The following is a 15,178-nucleotide window of genomic DNA, read 5'->3' as shown; positions in this document are numbered from 1 at the left end:
TAATGAGCATTTCATTCTTCTGTCTTTCTGAACTTCCCTCTGAATTTCCCACATTCTGAGACAAATCAGTATCCACTGCAGCACTTGCTAGAATGAGATGAAACCTCCATGATTTAATTAAGTACTTTGTTAGCATGCACAAAAACTACAGCTCCCGTGTTACTTGCATAATGGTAACTTAATTTCACCAGTGTCCTTAAAAGTCACCAACACTATCTACTTCTTGTTGTTTTTCCAACTTCTTAGCTGTAGTATCTGTTGTCTAAAAACTCATACAGATGTACAGATGAGCTGTGACATTTAACCCAGGATAGTCTAGCAGTTATGGGTATTGTAGTCCGTTAAAGGCCACATAAAAAAACTGAAATATTAAATAAACCACAATATAGATGGGTTTCCTGTTAACATATATTTACACACACACACACACACACATATATATATATATATATATATATATATATATATAAAATCAAGGAGGTACACACCACGTTAGAGTAGAAATTACATTTACACAAAGTTATGATCGCTTATATATAGACATTTATATAGAAGATATAGAAATAAAGCCACTTGCTGGTGTGAACTGCCGCTCTGCAAATTCATGTTATTATTAATGTCAATGGAATTTTGATTGAAAATTCCCTAGTTTTAGAAAAGACAAAGGAAATTCCAGTTTTACTTGGCCTCTCTATCTATGAGATAGATATGACACATAACAGTATTGTACTTCTACTTTAATAAGCAGTCACAGAACTTAATACTTAATATTTCAGTGATTTTAGAGAGTAGAAGCCTCTGTGTCATCTCTCTGTGACATCACTGTTAATTTTTGTGTTATGTGATGATTATTTCATTGCATTTGTAATTAAAAAGTCCTCCTGCATTTTTATGTAAACAATATAATGGTGTTGAATTCTTAGAGGAAATAAACTGAATCCCTAAAACTTTCACCATTTGGTTTTATTTCAACAAATACACTTGGCAGAAACAGAAAGTAGAACAAAAACAAAGAGGTTAGCTCTTTTTTAAAAATTTAATAAGATCTCATTATGTTCATGAGGCTCCATAAATTCCAACGCAAAGTAACTCCAACTTCTACTGGACCACTTCAAGCTAATTTGAAATGACTCTGCTGGTACATATAACACATGCAGGCCTAACAGGGAGGCTGGGCTTCCACTTCAAACACTGGCTTTATGGTAAATGTTTGGCAGAACGCACACACACAGAGAACAAGTTTCTCACATTTAACTCACAATCCTCCCAACTAACAGCTTACACAGACTTTGAAGTGCGTTCCACTTGTCCATTAACAGGAAACATTATTCAGGCAGTATTTGCAAGGAACTCTTTGCCAAAAAGCTTTACATTGGAAACTCAATCCGAAGAGCACACAGCCTGTCTGATCACAACACTGCAGAGGACTCAAAGCCGGCACTCAAGAAGCTAATACATACACATACACATGCGCACAACACCCATGGACACACACATATACGCATAACACATTACCATACATTTTGTGATATACACAGTCGACTGACACTTTGCGGTGAGAGTGAAATACTATAATTAATCAAGTTATTTACTCCTCTATATGCCTTCCAGAGCAGACCTAATGAAGAATCCTACGGTCATTATGGGTGGAGTGAAGCGGTGTAATTTGATTGAGGTTTTATGCTGGTCCAAGGCCCAGTTCCCCATCTGTGATGGTCTGGAAGGAAAACACAGCCCGCGCTAATGTGAATGATTTCTCACTAGGTTTTAGTGCTAAGATTACTTTTTATTGTATGGAATATGTAGAGTCAGCAGAGCCAGAGCCAGAGCCAGAGACATACTGTAGTCATTTGAAAGCCGATATTTGTTTTGTAATACTGCTGGTTTTGTAAACATTTTCATTTTTCAAATCACAAGTTGTTTACTTGGGTACAATCTAGCTTGCTGTTCTTATGCTTTTTATTTTTCACTTCTCCCTCCATAGCATGTGATTGCCACCCAGTTGGAGCAGCAGGGAAGACATGTAACCAGACGACAGGCCAATGCCCCTGCAAGGATGGAGTGACAGGAATCACCTGTAACCGCTGTGCCAAGGGCTACCAGCAGAGCCGCTCTCCCATCGCTCCCTGTATTAGTAAGGCTGACTTCTAGAACCATTACACACAATGGAGTGTTAATCCATCTTAACAGCACAAATAGGTCATAAATTACAACAGTTCAGGGTTCACAGTTCATTATTTTTCAAAGTAGTCACCTTGTGTAGATAGACGCTGTTCCCAGTGCTCCTGCTATGCTTGGAACACTCTCTGTAAGTCTTGTAAAGGCGTCAAGCACCATCTGCTACTAGTGCTGGATCTCCTCCACTGTATCAAAATAGTGACCCTCCAGCTTGCCATCACCTCACCATTCAGGTTGTTTGCGCTGAATGTCCTTCCTCAGACGCGTCAGAACAATGCAGTAGAACTTGGCATCGACAGTCTAAACCTGAGGGAAGAATTCATGGTGCACAATCCCACAAATGTCGAGGACAATGACGTGAAGCTCTTGGTCGCACATTCTTTGGTCTTGGAAACTGCAGGCTCTTCCAGTGTGTTTGGTCTCTTACAAATTATTGTATTATAAATATAACCCAATATTGCAATTCATAAATTCTTTATTAATTATTAAATTCAGCAATTGCTGTAAGCTAAAATGTTAATGTTATTTTACATTTAAATAAGCTCAGTTACTTATGCCCAGACAGACACCTACCTCTCACAAAGGCTAACTCTGTCAAGATGGCTTGCTATTAGTCAATGGTGAAAATTCATGGATAAAAGTTTAGCTTGGTGCAAAACATTCAAGTGGATTTACTTTGCACCTGTGAGCACTTCCACCAGTTGTGGTGGATTCCATCTGAATTAATTCATTGCAGCCCAGCCTTTAGCCAAGTTATATCAGCCAAATCCTACAGTCCAAGAATTGATACCAAGGCTTCATCGGTGATAGCAAATCCTGATAATTACCTCAGAACAAGACTTGAAAAGGACAGGACATGTTGTTGTTATGCGTGAATTTAGGGCTAACACTCATCTTGTGTTATTTTTATACCCCCATTCCATTATTTTAGATAGATATTTGGCTGTTTAAACCAGAGCCTGGATAAACAGACCATTACTGCTCGCCTAACATGGCCTTGTGTTCCTTCAACACCGTTAACAGTCCGTCTGACAATAAATCCCCAGAATGAGTCCAAGGGAATGATGGCTGATATGTTTATTGGCTGTATCTGCTGGCTGCAGATTCCAGGCCCTCAACAATAAACACCAACGCCTCACAGAAACAGAGATGGGTCAGTAGTAGCTGCTTTAGCTAGGCACATCAAGTAGCTGGCTGGCATGAACAGATAACAGTGATGTCTGGGAGGTCATGCACACACCAACAATTGTCCACTATGTTACTGTGGTTGACATTTCTGATAAAGTCGTGTGGAAATTGGACATGGTCCCTGTGGACTAAGAATCAGAGCGATATGTTTGGCCAGAAACCACAACAATAATTTAAACCTGTGAACCTGCTGGAACAGGATTTCTGTAATTTTGCTGGGACAGTAACAAATGTGGTGTAAAAACTGGAGGAAATGTTTTTTTTTTTTAAGAGCAGAATATATTTGGTTTCTCATATATTTTTTGAGATATTGTCTTTTGGTTTTAATAGTATGATATTAAATTTTTGTTATATCTACCTCGCTGCCAGCTCTGACTTTAACAAGAGCAGCGGCTTTGGCTCTCTGTACCTACAACATACCACAATCAGGAGGGAGCAGGACATTAATAGCAGATTCACTCTCGTGCTACACATTTTTTAGCACATCAGTGTGTCAGAATTGGCTGTCATTAAAGACATACTATTAAAGCCTTCCCCAAGTGTTTTTCATTTACACTCTGAGGTTTTTCACATATGCTCAGGGGTAAAGGTCTGCTCTTAGAAGAGGAAATTGAGCTCTTGTAATTTCTCATAGGTGTAACCATCTCATAAGTTATATTTTGTATTCACTGCAGTATGATGACAATATGAAATATGTATTTATCCACAGAGATCCCAGTTGCATCTCCGACAGCAACTTACAGCAGCTACGAGGAGCCGTCAGGTGAGTAACACAGCAAATACTCTAGTGATTTTAGAACAGTAAAACAACACAAAACAACTTGAGTCATATTTTTTACTACCCTTCCTGTTTTCATGCTCACTTGCACAATTTAGTAGTATTGCTCTTTTTTTGTAATTTTATGTGTTTTTCTAGCACATGCATGTTTTTCCATCCATTCATTGTATCACTCGTCAACTAAACACTTCAGTGAGGTCTGACTGCCGCTGATGTAAACTCCAGATATTTTGCCAGTACTCCCTGTGGCCTCGTTGCCTGTATTCCCAGCCTGCTCTGCAGCCTCCCCTGGGTTTCGGCCCTAATCTGATTACATGCTTCATTTGCACCAGTTTGTATTTCAATCAAGGCTGGCTGCACCAGCAGTGAAGCCCTGCCTGACCCTATTGTTCATGTGCTCTGACAAGCGTCTCCACACTGGACTGCTGACTTTAGAAGATGTGCCACAGCAATATTTACCTGCAGGTTTAATATCATTTTCAGGATCTATCTTTAAAGGTTGATTAGGATGATTTTACGTAAATGTAATTGCCCAGGAGCAAACAGATAAACAACAACCAGGCTGTAAACCTGTTGCCTCAGCTGTTTATTTATTCGATTACAGTATATCATTTTGTTTTACCATGACACAGGTTTGTGTGAATAGGCTGAGTCATTTTTGATCATCGATCAGTGTCTGACAAAAGTGGCGCCACTGATTTTATTGAGCTTTGTTGTGAGTCCCACTTTCTACTATAGTGACTGCCGAGGCTGTGAGGAGTTTGGACTCCGGTCAGAAACTCCACACAGACACCACCCTCCAAATTAGAGCAGTGTGGTCCCCAGGGACCCCGCAGAATGAACGTGGCACTGCTGCAGGGACACACAAAGGGGGCGTTTGTCCTCGCAGCAGGAGATTGGACCTTAATGAGAGCTGTGGGTGTAATGGCCCACTGCAGTGATTGCACTAAGGGGCTAATGGCCAACGTCAGCTATCAAAGGGAGGTATGATGAAGGCCCCCAGGGGCCAGCAGGAGATAAAGAGGCCCCCCGCCCTCACCACTTCATTTACATGGAAATCAGGCATGCTCGATATGGACTCGTCAAATTCATTTACTTTGGGATTTCCTCCTTTCTTATTTCACCCGCCACCCCAGAAAGCAGCCAGGCATTCCACCAGAAATGCATTCTCTACGTACATGAATTCTATCCTCATCCCACGTCCCAAACCGCTCCTTTTTTTTTTTTTTTGAGAGGGAGGAGAGGGGTGTTTTTTTCTTCCTCCATCATTACCCAGGCAACCTCATTCACACAGAGTATAATGGGGAAGAAAGGGAAAGACTGGACAGAGGGCTGGAAGAAATAATGAAGTTTGTCCATATTCAGGCAAGCTGAAAGGTCCCCTCTCTCTCTCAACTGCCCCCTCCTTTCTCTTCAGACTGCCCAGCCCAGCTTTCCCACCCCCCTAGAAAAGAGCACAAGGCTTATTGCTCTGGGAGAGGCGGACTGGGAGGGGGGCAACACTCAGAGATGATCTGGTTCCAATTTGTGTCAGTCAGTGGAAAGTGGAGGGAACAAATGATTTCAATTTTCAGTTTGGCCTCTGGTCCCAACACCAGCTCCCTCATTACAAAAGGTACCTGGCGCAGTGACAGTACGACAGCAGTGGCCATCTATAAAGCCCTTTGGCACACTAACCCAGGTACACATACACTGTTGTAAAAGGCATACCGGTAGGACATTAATAATACGTCTGTGAGCTTCTATCTCAGGGGGTAGGGCACAGAACATTTAGCCTCATCCAGAGTTAAGAGTATTCACTTTCTCGCCTCATGTGGCTGAGATGCTGCTAAGGGTCCCTGCTAATTTTCGGTAGGTCACTAGCTAATTTCGCCCCGTGACCTTCTTTTGTGCAGGAGTGAACTCCGTAGCCCTCAGAGATCACACAATGCATGCCAGGACACTGACGAGGGACCAGGCTGAACTGGAAAAGTTGGGAGGAGTATAGTAGGAGTGTGTTGACAGACACAGGAGGATCTGTGTAAGCTTTAATCCATTTCACAGTGGCACTTTGAAGGCATCTTTAAGACCCTGAGGGCACAAATAGTGTGACGCAAGGGACCGCATGTAAAGCCAATCCAGCTGCAGTCAGGCCTGATGATACTGAAATGCGCTTATGGTATTATCAGAGGCATTTTATATGTTGCAGGATGAAATTAATTACCTTGTCTTTCCCTCTCACCTTTTCCCCTCAGATTGTGAATCTCACTGTAAAGCCTCCAAGGGAAAGATGAAGATCACCATGAAGAAGTACTGTAAAAAAGACTATGGTGAGTGAGTCCAGTATGCAGGAATGTGTGCTGCCAGACGTCAGCCAGCAGTCAAGAGGTCAGATGTCTCAATTAATCAGATGCCGAGCACGGCCAATCCGCACCCTAGTGCTGCTCTCCGTGTTTCAGTAGATAGTTTACTTACACAACCTCAGGTCATGTCCACTAACACAGATTAATATAAAAGCATATAATTTCCCTCTGGTGTTAGCTTCCATACGCACTAAACTGACAGCTCCCACCTTTGAAAACACAGGATTTCAAAAACGTTCTCCAGTGGATCAATTTTGAAGACGTATGACTATCAGCCAATATTCTGTCACTTATAACTGCTTCTTTTGTGTGCTGATATGACTGATTTGATCCAACAGTACAGGTGTTTTCATAACATACCTTTCTTTCCTCCTGTCAGGCAACTGCACAAGCAATTAAATAAAAGTGATTCAACTTGATTTGGCTGTCTTAATACGAATGCCCAGGAATTACATAAAGCATGGGTCATGGGTATAACAATAGAAATAGAAAGATAGGCCAGTCAAAACACCTGTGTGGTGCGATCTGTCGTGAATCACAGATCACAGATAAAGCAACCGAGAGGAGCACTATCCTGCTGGGATCAAACAGGCAATATGGCCATATCTGTCAAATTCAGCCCTGCTCCTTACCAGATGTTATAGTTGTAGATGTTTGCATCAACGTATACTGTTATTTTCTCCTTAAACTGTGGACAGCCAATTTGTGGGAAAATTATGAAAATGCGAGTGTGGGTAAAATGTGGTTTCACATGTAAACAGGGTTTTAATTTAATCTAAATTAGGCCTATATTGAAGTCCAGTCAGTTTTTATTAAAAAGCCTACATTGGCTACATGGCTTGTTCATGAAACAATTAAAAATCAGATTAGTTTTGAGTTGACAGCCGAGTGCTTAGGGTGCATCTCAAATGGGCGTAAATGCATTGAGCAAGTCCCTGCTTCGACTCCAGCCAGCTGGACCCTTTACTGCATGTCATTCAGCTACTCTCTTTCCCTCGCGTTTCCTATCGGCCTTCACTGTAACTATACAATAAAAGCATAAAAATGCCCAGAAAATAAAAGCTAGTTCATCTGGTTTACCCAAGCCTGATCTTTTTATGTATTCGTACAGGGATGTGTCCTAACTGAGTAACTAGGTCAACAGGTGGGAGATAATGAGTGTTATTTCAGAGATTACTTCCCCAAATTTTCACAAATCAAAAAAATCCCACCAATTGCAGTTGTCCCAATTACTCGACTAGGACACACCTCGAATGAATGCAGGCCTCTTCCAGAGTAGCAGCATGTGTTCACTGAGGTCATCCCAAGATTTACCCATTTAGCACACCTCTATCTTTTTGTATTCCTCAACTGTATTGAGTCAAAAACATCTGCATCTTCCCACTTTGCTCCTTCTCCCGCCCTACAGCACCTCTTCTCAGGCCAGTATGTATGTCTGAATATGGTTAAAGTACTGTAGACTTGCACCCCTGTAGACCCTGCAGACCCTGAAGAGCCTGTGGAGGAGGAAGGCACAGCAGGAGTATGTACGAGTATGTTTTGTCCAGCCCGTCAGCCTCAGGCATTTTGGCAAAGGTTTCAGGCATTTTAGAGCAAATCCCAAATTGATAAGAGAAGCCAAAACACACAGCAATCACATTATGTTGTCAATGAAGCCACAGAACAAGTGGTGCAGCTGAAATACATCTAAAAAAAGTTGTGCTAGGTAAATAAGTATCATGTTACAGCGTCTGAAATGATACATTAAATGCTGTATAAAACAAAAGCAACAGCTTGGAGCAAGAAGGAAATTTGATGTTCTGATGATTAATGATATAGATCCATTATCTGCCGACCAAAAACCACAACAAAAGAAGAGCAATACCTGTGATTCCAACACAGGAGGATACAGGGATATAACAGAGGCAGTAGGAGAACACATTTCACTACCCTGCTGTGAAGCCGCACATTCATCCACATGGCAAATGATCCACTCCGCTCTTTGGATTTTCTGCACCATTAATCATTGTAATATAATGGTTTATCTGTTATTGGTGGATCCACACATGTAAACCACAGAGACAAAAAAAAAACCTTTGAGGCAGATCCAGTGTTACACAGGATACACTCCTCTCTCAGCCAACTCTTTGCAAGTATTGTATCCACTAAAAAGATAATAAGAGTGAGCCTCTGGAGGCCCAACCTACATTTTTATTTGTTAAACTATTTTGTATTCCTCATAAATTTCAAAGCTGTATCATTTGTTACTTGCAGAATTTCTGCCATGTAAATAACAGTGGATAGTAAATGTAAATTTATGCCTTAATCAGTTGTACTGAAGTTAAACTCTTTTCGCTCTGCTGCTCCTTTCAGCTCCCCTAATGTTGATGTCTTTCAGAGCTGACTAAGTTGTCTCTCATTCAAAATCATCATCAGTGAAACCTCATCAACCGTCTGTCAGAAAACCAGCTTTAAATACTTTAAACGGCATCCAACTGAAAAATGGCCAGATAAATTTTATTCCTGCTTACAGTTGAGTAGATAGTAATTCAGGCCATTTGTTGCATTTTGCTAAGAAGCCAAACGCAGCCATTATTCATATTTCCATTGACTTAAATCTTAATCATCAGAGCTGAGACAGGCACTGCATCTATAAATCAGTCAGGCTCATTCAAGCAAAGCGGGCGGTTCCTGTTGGTTTCCTCTGAAGTTCCCTCTAAAAAGTCTGGAAGCAGATGATCCTGCCTGAGCCGCGCCGAGGCTGTATGGCAGACATCATTGCTTAGCATGCATTCCCCCTGCCTCGGTCTAATTCATTTCTCAGGCCTGTCGCCTTGCTTTTGTGGGGCTTCAGAGTCTCTTCTCTGTTCTTTGGGGGCCACAACCCCCATGTGTGAGTGGTGATGCAGGCCCTGAGGGGTCACGGGAAGGGGCCCTCTGTTTAAACACAGTTGTGCGCTCTGCCGGCACCGAGCATTCCTCGGGGCACAAACAGGTGGTAAATTAGGCAGACGGTGACGGATTGCCACCCTGGAGAGAAAGAAATATGTTTTGTTTATTCAATTTTTGTTTTTCATCACTGCCGTAGCTACGGAGACGGTGGACACAAAGGGATTATATTCTCGCCTGAAACCCTCCTCTGCACACACGTACCCTCCCTCTCCCTGCCACTGGGAGGACAATGAATCAAAGGGCCGCGTGTTTACCGACGCTCTGGGGTGGTGCTCAAAGACAGAGCGCCCCTAGCCTCCCCGGCCACCCCTCCGAGCTCACCCAAGGGTAGCAGGTCCCTGATCATTCACTCAGCTGATAACCAGAGGGGACAGGGGCCTCAGCGTGGTAATTAAGTGAGCGCTAATTTCATTAGCCTTTGCTTGTTGGTGGCATGCAGTGTCAAGCCGCAGCACACTGCCCACAGAAGATAAACCCAGTGGGAAGTTTGGCTGTGAGGGAGGCTCAGTTGGCAGCCATTGTGCGAGTCCAGGATCATCTAACACTTATCTCTCCTTTTTCACAGTCCTGTCTCACCAAACAGTGTGCCCTATTTCGTAATAGATTGTTTGACCCCGTGCTCTCGGTCTCTCTCTGGTGTCTATTTAGCTCCAACCAAGTGGCAGAAGGTGTGTGTGGATTTGTGTGTGTGTTTAAACACTGAGAACATACTTGAGAGAGAAAGAAAGGCGGACACTGACACAGAGACCGTCCCCGAACGCTGTAACGGAGTCTCCTCAGCCCGGAGAGGAGAGCACTATCTCTGCTGGATTCTCACGCTGTGAAGTTGGATGGAGCTCTGGGAGCAGAACCCGGATAGCTCATGAGGTCGGAAACACATCCTGATTCTCCTGGAACTTTTTCTGTGGCTGGGAAGACAAATAGTGGCCCCTCCTCTTCTCCCCCCCACACACACCCCTCCTCACACACCCTTTATGTGTCTGGATGAAGGAGAGGGCTGCAATGAATGGCAGGGCTGTGAGAGCTCGCTCTACTCAGCCCAACAAACCTTCTTTCTTCTGAAATTGTGTGCAATTTGCTCACGCCATGCATTGACACACATACTCAAACACCCCACTCCTCCGGTTCTTCATTCTTGGCAGTAAAAGGGGACGACCGATGAACACAGAAAGTGATCATGTTCAGCCAGAAAGGCAAAGAAAAGGCTAACTTACTATGCCATCAGAATAAAATAAGAAAAAAGCACTTCCTTTTAGGAGTTTAGTCATTATTATTACACAATTATTTTGTTAACTTTCAAGTCCATGCTCTGACAATTTATGATCCTTGTGTGTACAGCAAAAACCACAGGAACTGGTTAAGCAATAACTGAAAGAGTAATAAATGAATTAAACATGGAAGATAAATGGATAAAATATAAGATTTGTTCCATCTTGAGTGTTTCCCATCAAAGATTAGATTAATTCTAATTTACACACATATAACCAGTATTAGCACATTCCAAGCTAAACCCGTGGAGTAAAGCACTTCACTTCAAGCACAGATTAGCTCTGTCACCACTGAGCTGTTTACCTCTTGTTCCAATCAATGTGATGAAGTAATAGTTGCTTTGCTGAACAGAGAATCCATGCAGGGGAGCTTCTGCAAAGAAAGCTTTACTCATTTCCAGGTAATTAAAATATCTGCTACAAGTGGTGTTCCAATAGTTACCAGGTTTAGCATGATTTAGCCTGAGGTTGTTCAGGGTTCACATGTTCAGTCTCCAGATTAGCACCTGATCAACCAGTTGGAAAAGATTTTTTTCAGAAGTTATATCGTTAGCAGATGTGGCATTTTTCTATAAAACTTTTCTTTTGGCCATTTAATTTTGCAAAAAAAACAACCCTGCCTGGCCACCAGAAGGAAAAGTGTTTCTTTGCCCTCCACAGAGAAGTGTGCTTTCAGATGTTCTCCGCCAGAATCCTTTGTGCTCGCGCAGGGAGTGCTATGACAACTGTTGCTGTAATAGGGAGTATGCTCAGGAGTAACAACAAGGAGAGGCGATAGGTCAGAGATGAGGGGAGGGACCAGTGACATGCAGCAAAGTCAGCAACTTTTGGGTCATGTTCAAACAGCTGCTTTTATTGGAGATTTTATACAATGTTGTATAAAAGTGTTGGCATCTTTCTGAGGCAGCAGGCAGATGCCAACACTTGAAAAAAAGAAGTTGTTATAGTTTATGACAGTGGTCATAACCTTGTCCGATGTACTCTGAAATATGACGTCAAGTACCCCTTTATCAACACTATGTCATACTCCAAATATGTTTATTTGTATTTATTTGAAATTGGATGTTATTTTAGTCAATGATGTATGTTAAAGTAGATATTTTACAGTGCATTTTTCATACCATTTATCTTTTTAAGCTGGTTTTGGAAGGCTGGAAGTGATAGTTCATCATCTCTTATTTGTAGCTAATTATTTACACAATTTTGCAATTTAAACTATTAATAACTACTCTTAGCTTTTAGCTACTTTTACCTCATAATTACTGCTATGTTTTAGCTACTTTTAGTTTTTTTTTTTACTATTTGTCCATTACTGTGAGCTATTTAAATCTTATCAACCATATCCTTAGTTAACTATTTCAACCATTTATCCACTACTTTTATCTAACTACTGTTTTTAGACTTCTCTGATCACTTGCCAACACTCAGTTGCAGTATGTAGTGTACAGTATTGATTGACGTAGAGGTATCAGCGGTGTACTATCTCTAGCAAGGAATCAGTTGTTATGATATGAATCAGTTGATCATGAAGGTAATTTAATTCTGGCTTTTCTCCTCTCCTCCACCAGCTGTCCAGGTGCACGTTCTAAAAGGAGACAAGGCGGGCGAGTGGTGGAAGTTCACTGTCAACATCATCTCAGTCTACAAACAAGGTGAGCACCGCATCCGCCGCGGGGACCAGCTGCTGTGGGTACGCGCAAAGGACGTGGCCTGCAAATGCCCCAAGATCAAGCCCGGGAGAAAGTACCTGCTCCTGGGCACAGACGACGATTCCCCTGGGCAGAGCGGCGTGGTGGCGGACAAGGGAAGCCTGCTCATCCCTTGGAAGGACCTGTGGGGCCGCCGGCTGAGGAAGTTCCAACAGCGTGACAAGAGGGGAAAGTGCTAAAAGTAGCTGGCAAGGAGAGAAAAGAGAGAGATTGAGGGAGAGGTGGAGGCAAAATAACGCCTCTACTGGGATGAATGCAAGGAAGAGGAGAGGATGGATGAATAAAAAATAAATAAACTGGAAGAATAAAAGATAGAGAGACACAGGTGAAAAGTAGGCGGGATGGGGGAATGACTGAGTGCTGCTGCTCTGAGTTGGAGCGAAGAGATTAGTGTTTTTTAGGAACTTTTGTGAAGGAGCTCATTCTACAGTTGTTCTATTTCTGTTCGTCTTTTGAGGTTTGTTTTGTCGTGTAATTGCAGAGTTTGCACCTAATGTTACAGATATGTCACATCCTGACTATTCTACCCGTGATGCTGTTGTTTTTTAAAGTCCCTTGTTCAGTTGTTTTAAAGAGCAATGCATCTACTGTATCACCCCTGTGTCTTCAGAGGATCTATTTCCCCTGCTAACTGTGTCCAGCTAAAAGAAGAGTTACTGCAGGACTCCACTCATGTATGATAAGTTGCTCTTGCAACCTGCCAAACTTTGCAGAAACTTTTTTCAACAGCTGAGAGTGAAAAATTGTGAAGTTGTTTATAACTGTGGTTAGAGTTCCATTTTGCCTGAGAGCTCCCTGCTCATATGTGAGTGTTACCTCAGTGTTGTGGGAACAAAATGCCATAATGATCCTCTCCTCATTCTGTATAATGATCTCATTACATGCAAGTCTTTGCTCAGCGCTTATCAATATATCAACAGTATGTTGTGGTTGTGACCTCTGCAATGTAAAGTAACCATACGTGCATACATTATTTTTAGTAGATGGTGCCGCAGCATCAACTAGATGTAGAGTAGACATGTCAACCATGCACTTATTTTTACTAGTCAGAAGTTTTAGAACATATGAGATATGTTCACAGTTATTTTTAGAGTGGCATCCAAAAAGAAAAGAATCCCATACTGTACCATATGAGACAAAAAAAGCTGTACAGTTCAAACCTGCTTTCCTCACGCCTGACTGCTCTGTATGGGCGAATCTGACAGTAGCAGCTCTGTTCAAATATGTCACAACTACAGATGAGTCAGAACTTAGTGTTTATTCTCCAATAAAGGACTAAATGTAAGTTGGATGTCTCAAACATTTGCAAGTGAGAGCACTGATGCATTCTCACTTCATTTTAAAAAAAAAGAGAATATCAACCTATCAAACAAACCTCATACCACTGACATACTGCATGCTCACTATTTACTGTAGCTGATAATGATTGTGAATTATGTACACAGTTAATTTGTATACAGTATTAAGTGTTGTGGGAAAATAACCTGTGGAGTGATAAAATATCACGTTTTATTGTGGAGTGCGTTGAGCACCCTGTGTGTCAAATGTTCGTCACCTCAAAGCCACTTTTTGAGGACTGGATTTCATTATCAAGATTTGGTACTCGACAAAAAGGCATGACCGATTGTCTACATGTTATATAGCTGTATAGTATTACTTTATTTAGTTTTGTTAAACATTAACTAGATCTATCTCCATGTAAATTTAACCAGAGTTTTAAATACTAGAGGCTTAATAAATGGAAAGACAAATAAATGAATGTCAGACAAACTTCATGTTTACCTGAGTATGTCACACACTCTCACACACTGAGAGACTTTGAGTTTACACATACACAAAAACATAGAGCACACTAACACATATGTAGGGCCACATCTAATACAGACACATGCAACACACACACTCACACAGATACACAGGTACATCTCAGTACTCTGTGCATCACACTGTATCTCTCTGAAATTTACAACGTGCTAGTGAAGTCTCTGCCAACACATCTGTACCGACACATTTCAACTTGTTTTGCAGGCATTTGCAACAAGGTACTCCCTACCAGACCCCTGCTCTCCATAAATATTATATCTGAATAATTATCTTCTCATGTTTATACATTGGCTTGTAAATGTTGTTTAGCAGTGTCCATTGCAAATGGTTGTGTAATGTCTTGTAATACTAATATATTATGTTTATCACAAATGAATATATTTAATGACACATGAAACGATGTGGCTTTTGTGGTTTTTATTTTTTGACCTTTTCTTTTTTACTTTTTGCATTGAATTGTAGATGGCTGTAATGAAAAGTATTGATACGTGTTTGGCTATTGAACAGCCTGATAGAACTGAAAATTAATTCATCTGAAATAAACTGTGTCAAAACAAAATGAGGATGAGCCCAGCTGAGATTATATTTTTAGTTCTTTTCTCCCTGTCATCTCTTTGTCATAATCAAAAAGTGTCTTTTTTTTATAACACTGCAAAACACAACATGCTTTAATATACTACATCACTTATTCTGTCACTTCTAAATGTTAGCAAATTCATACTATGACATCTATGCAAAATGTAAGAAGCCAGCAGCATATGAGATAGATCTGCTTCATAATTATAATAATGAAATAATGAACTACTGGAAAGAAAACAACCACAATATTTTAGGGCATGTTAGATTACAAAAATTAAAGTGTAATTATTTTGTATATGCAGAGAATCAATAAAATAGCTAACAGGTATGTATACAGTATGTCAGTACCAGGTAAGAAGACAAGAGATCAGAGAACGTGGG

The 15,178-nt window shown here is 41.3% G+C and overlaps 1 protein-coding gene across 1 annotated transcript in view; it reads left to right on the top strand.

The window, feature by feature from the left end:
* ntn1b (netrin 1b) overlaps positions 1–14,781 on the top strand; it is a 43,626-nt gene extending 28,845 nt beyond the window's left edge. Inside the window, 4 exon segments of the mRNA XM_051074005.1 lie at positions 1,985–2,134; positions 4,076–4,129; positions 6,379–6,453; positions 12,254–14,781. Of these exon segments, the coding sequence (XP_050929962.1) occupies positions 1,985–2,134; positions 4,076–4,129; positions 6,379–6,453; positions 12,254–12,573 (599 nt within the window). The 3' untranslated portion in view covers positions 12,574–14,781.
* The last annotated feature ends 397 nt before the right edge of the window (positions 14,782–15,178 follow it).

This window comes from Lates calcarifer, linkage group LG11 (genome assembly GCF_001640805.2).
Source record: "Lates calcarifer isolate ASB-BC8 linkage group LG11, TLL_Latcal_v3, whole genome shotgun sequence".
Classification (NCBI taxonomy): Eukaryota; Metazoa; Chordata; class Actinopteri; family Centropomidae; genus Lates; species Lates calcarifer.
This window is presented reverse-complemented; position numbering and strand designations above follow the sequence as displayed.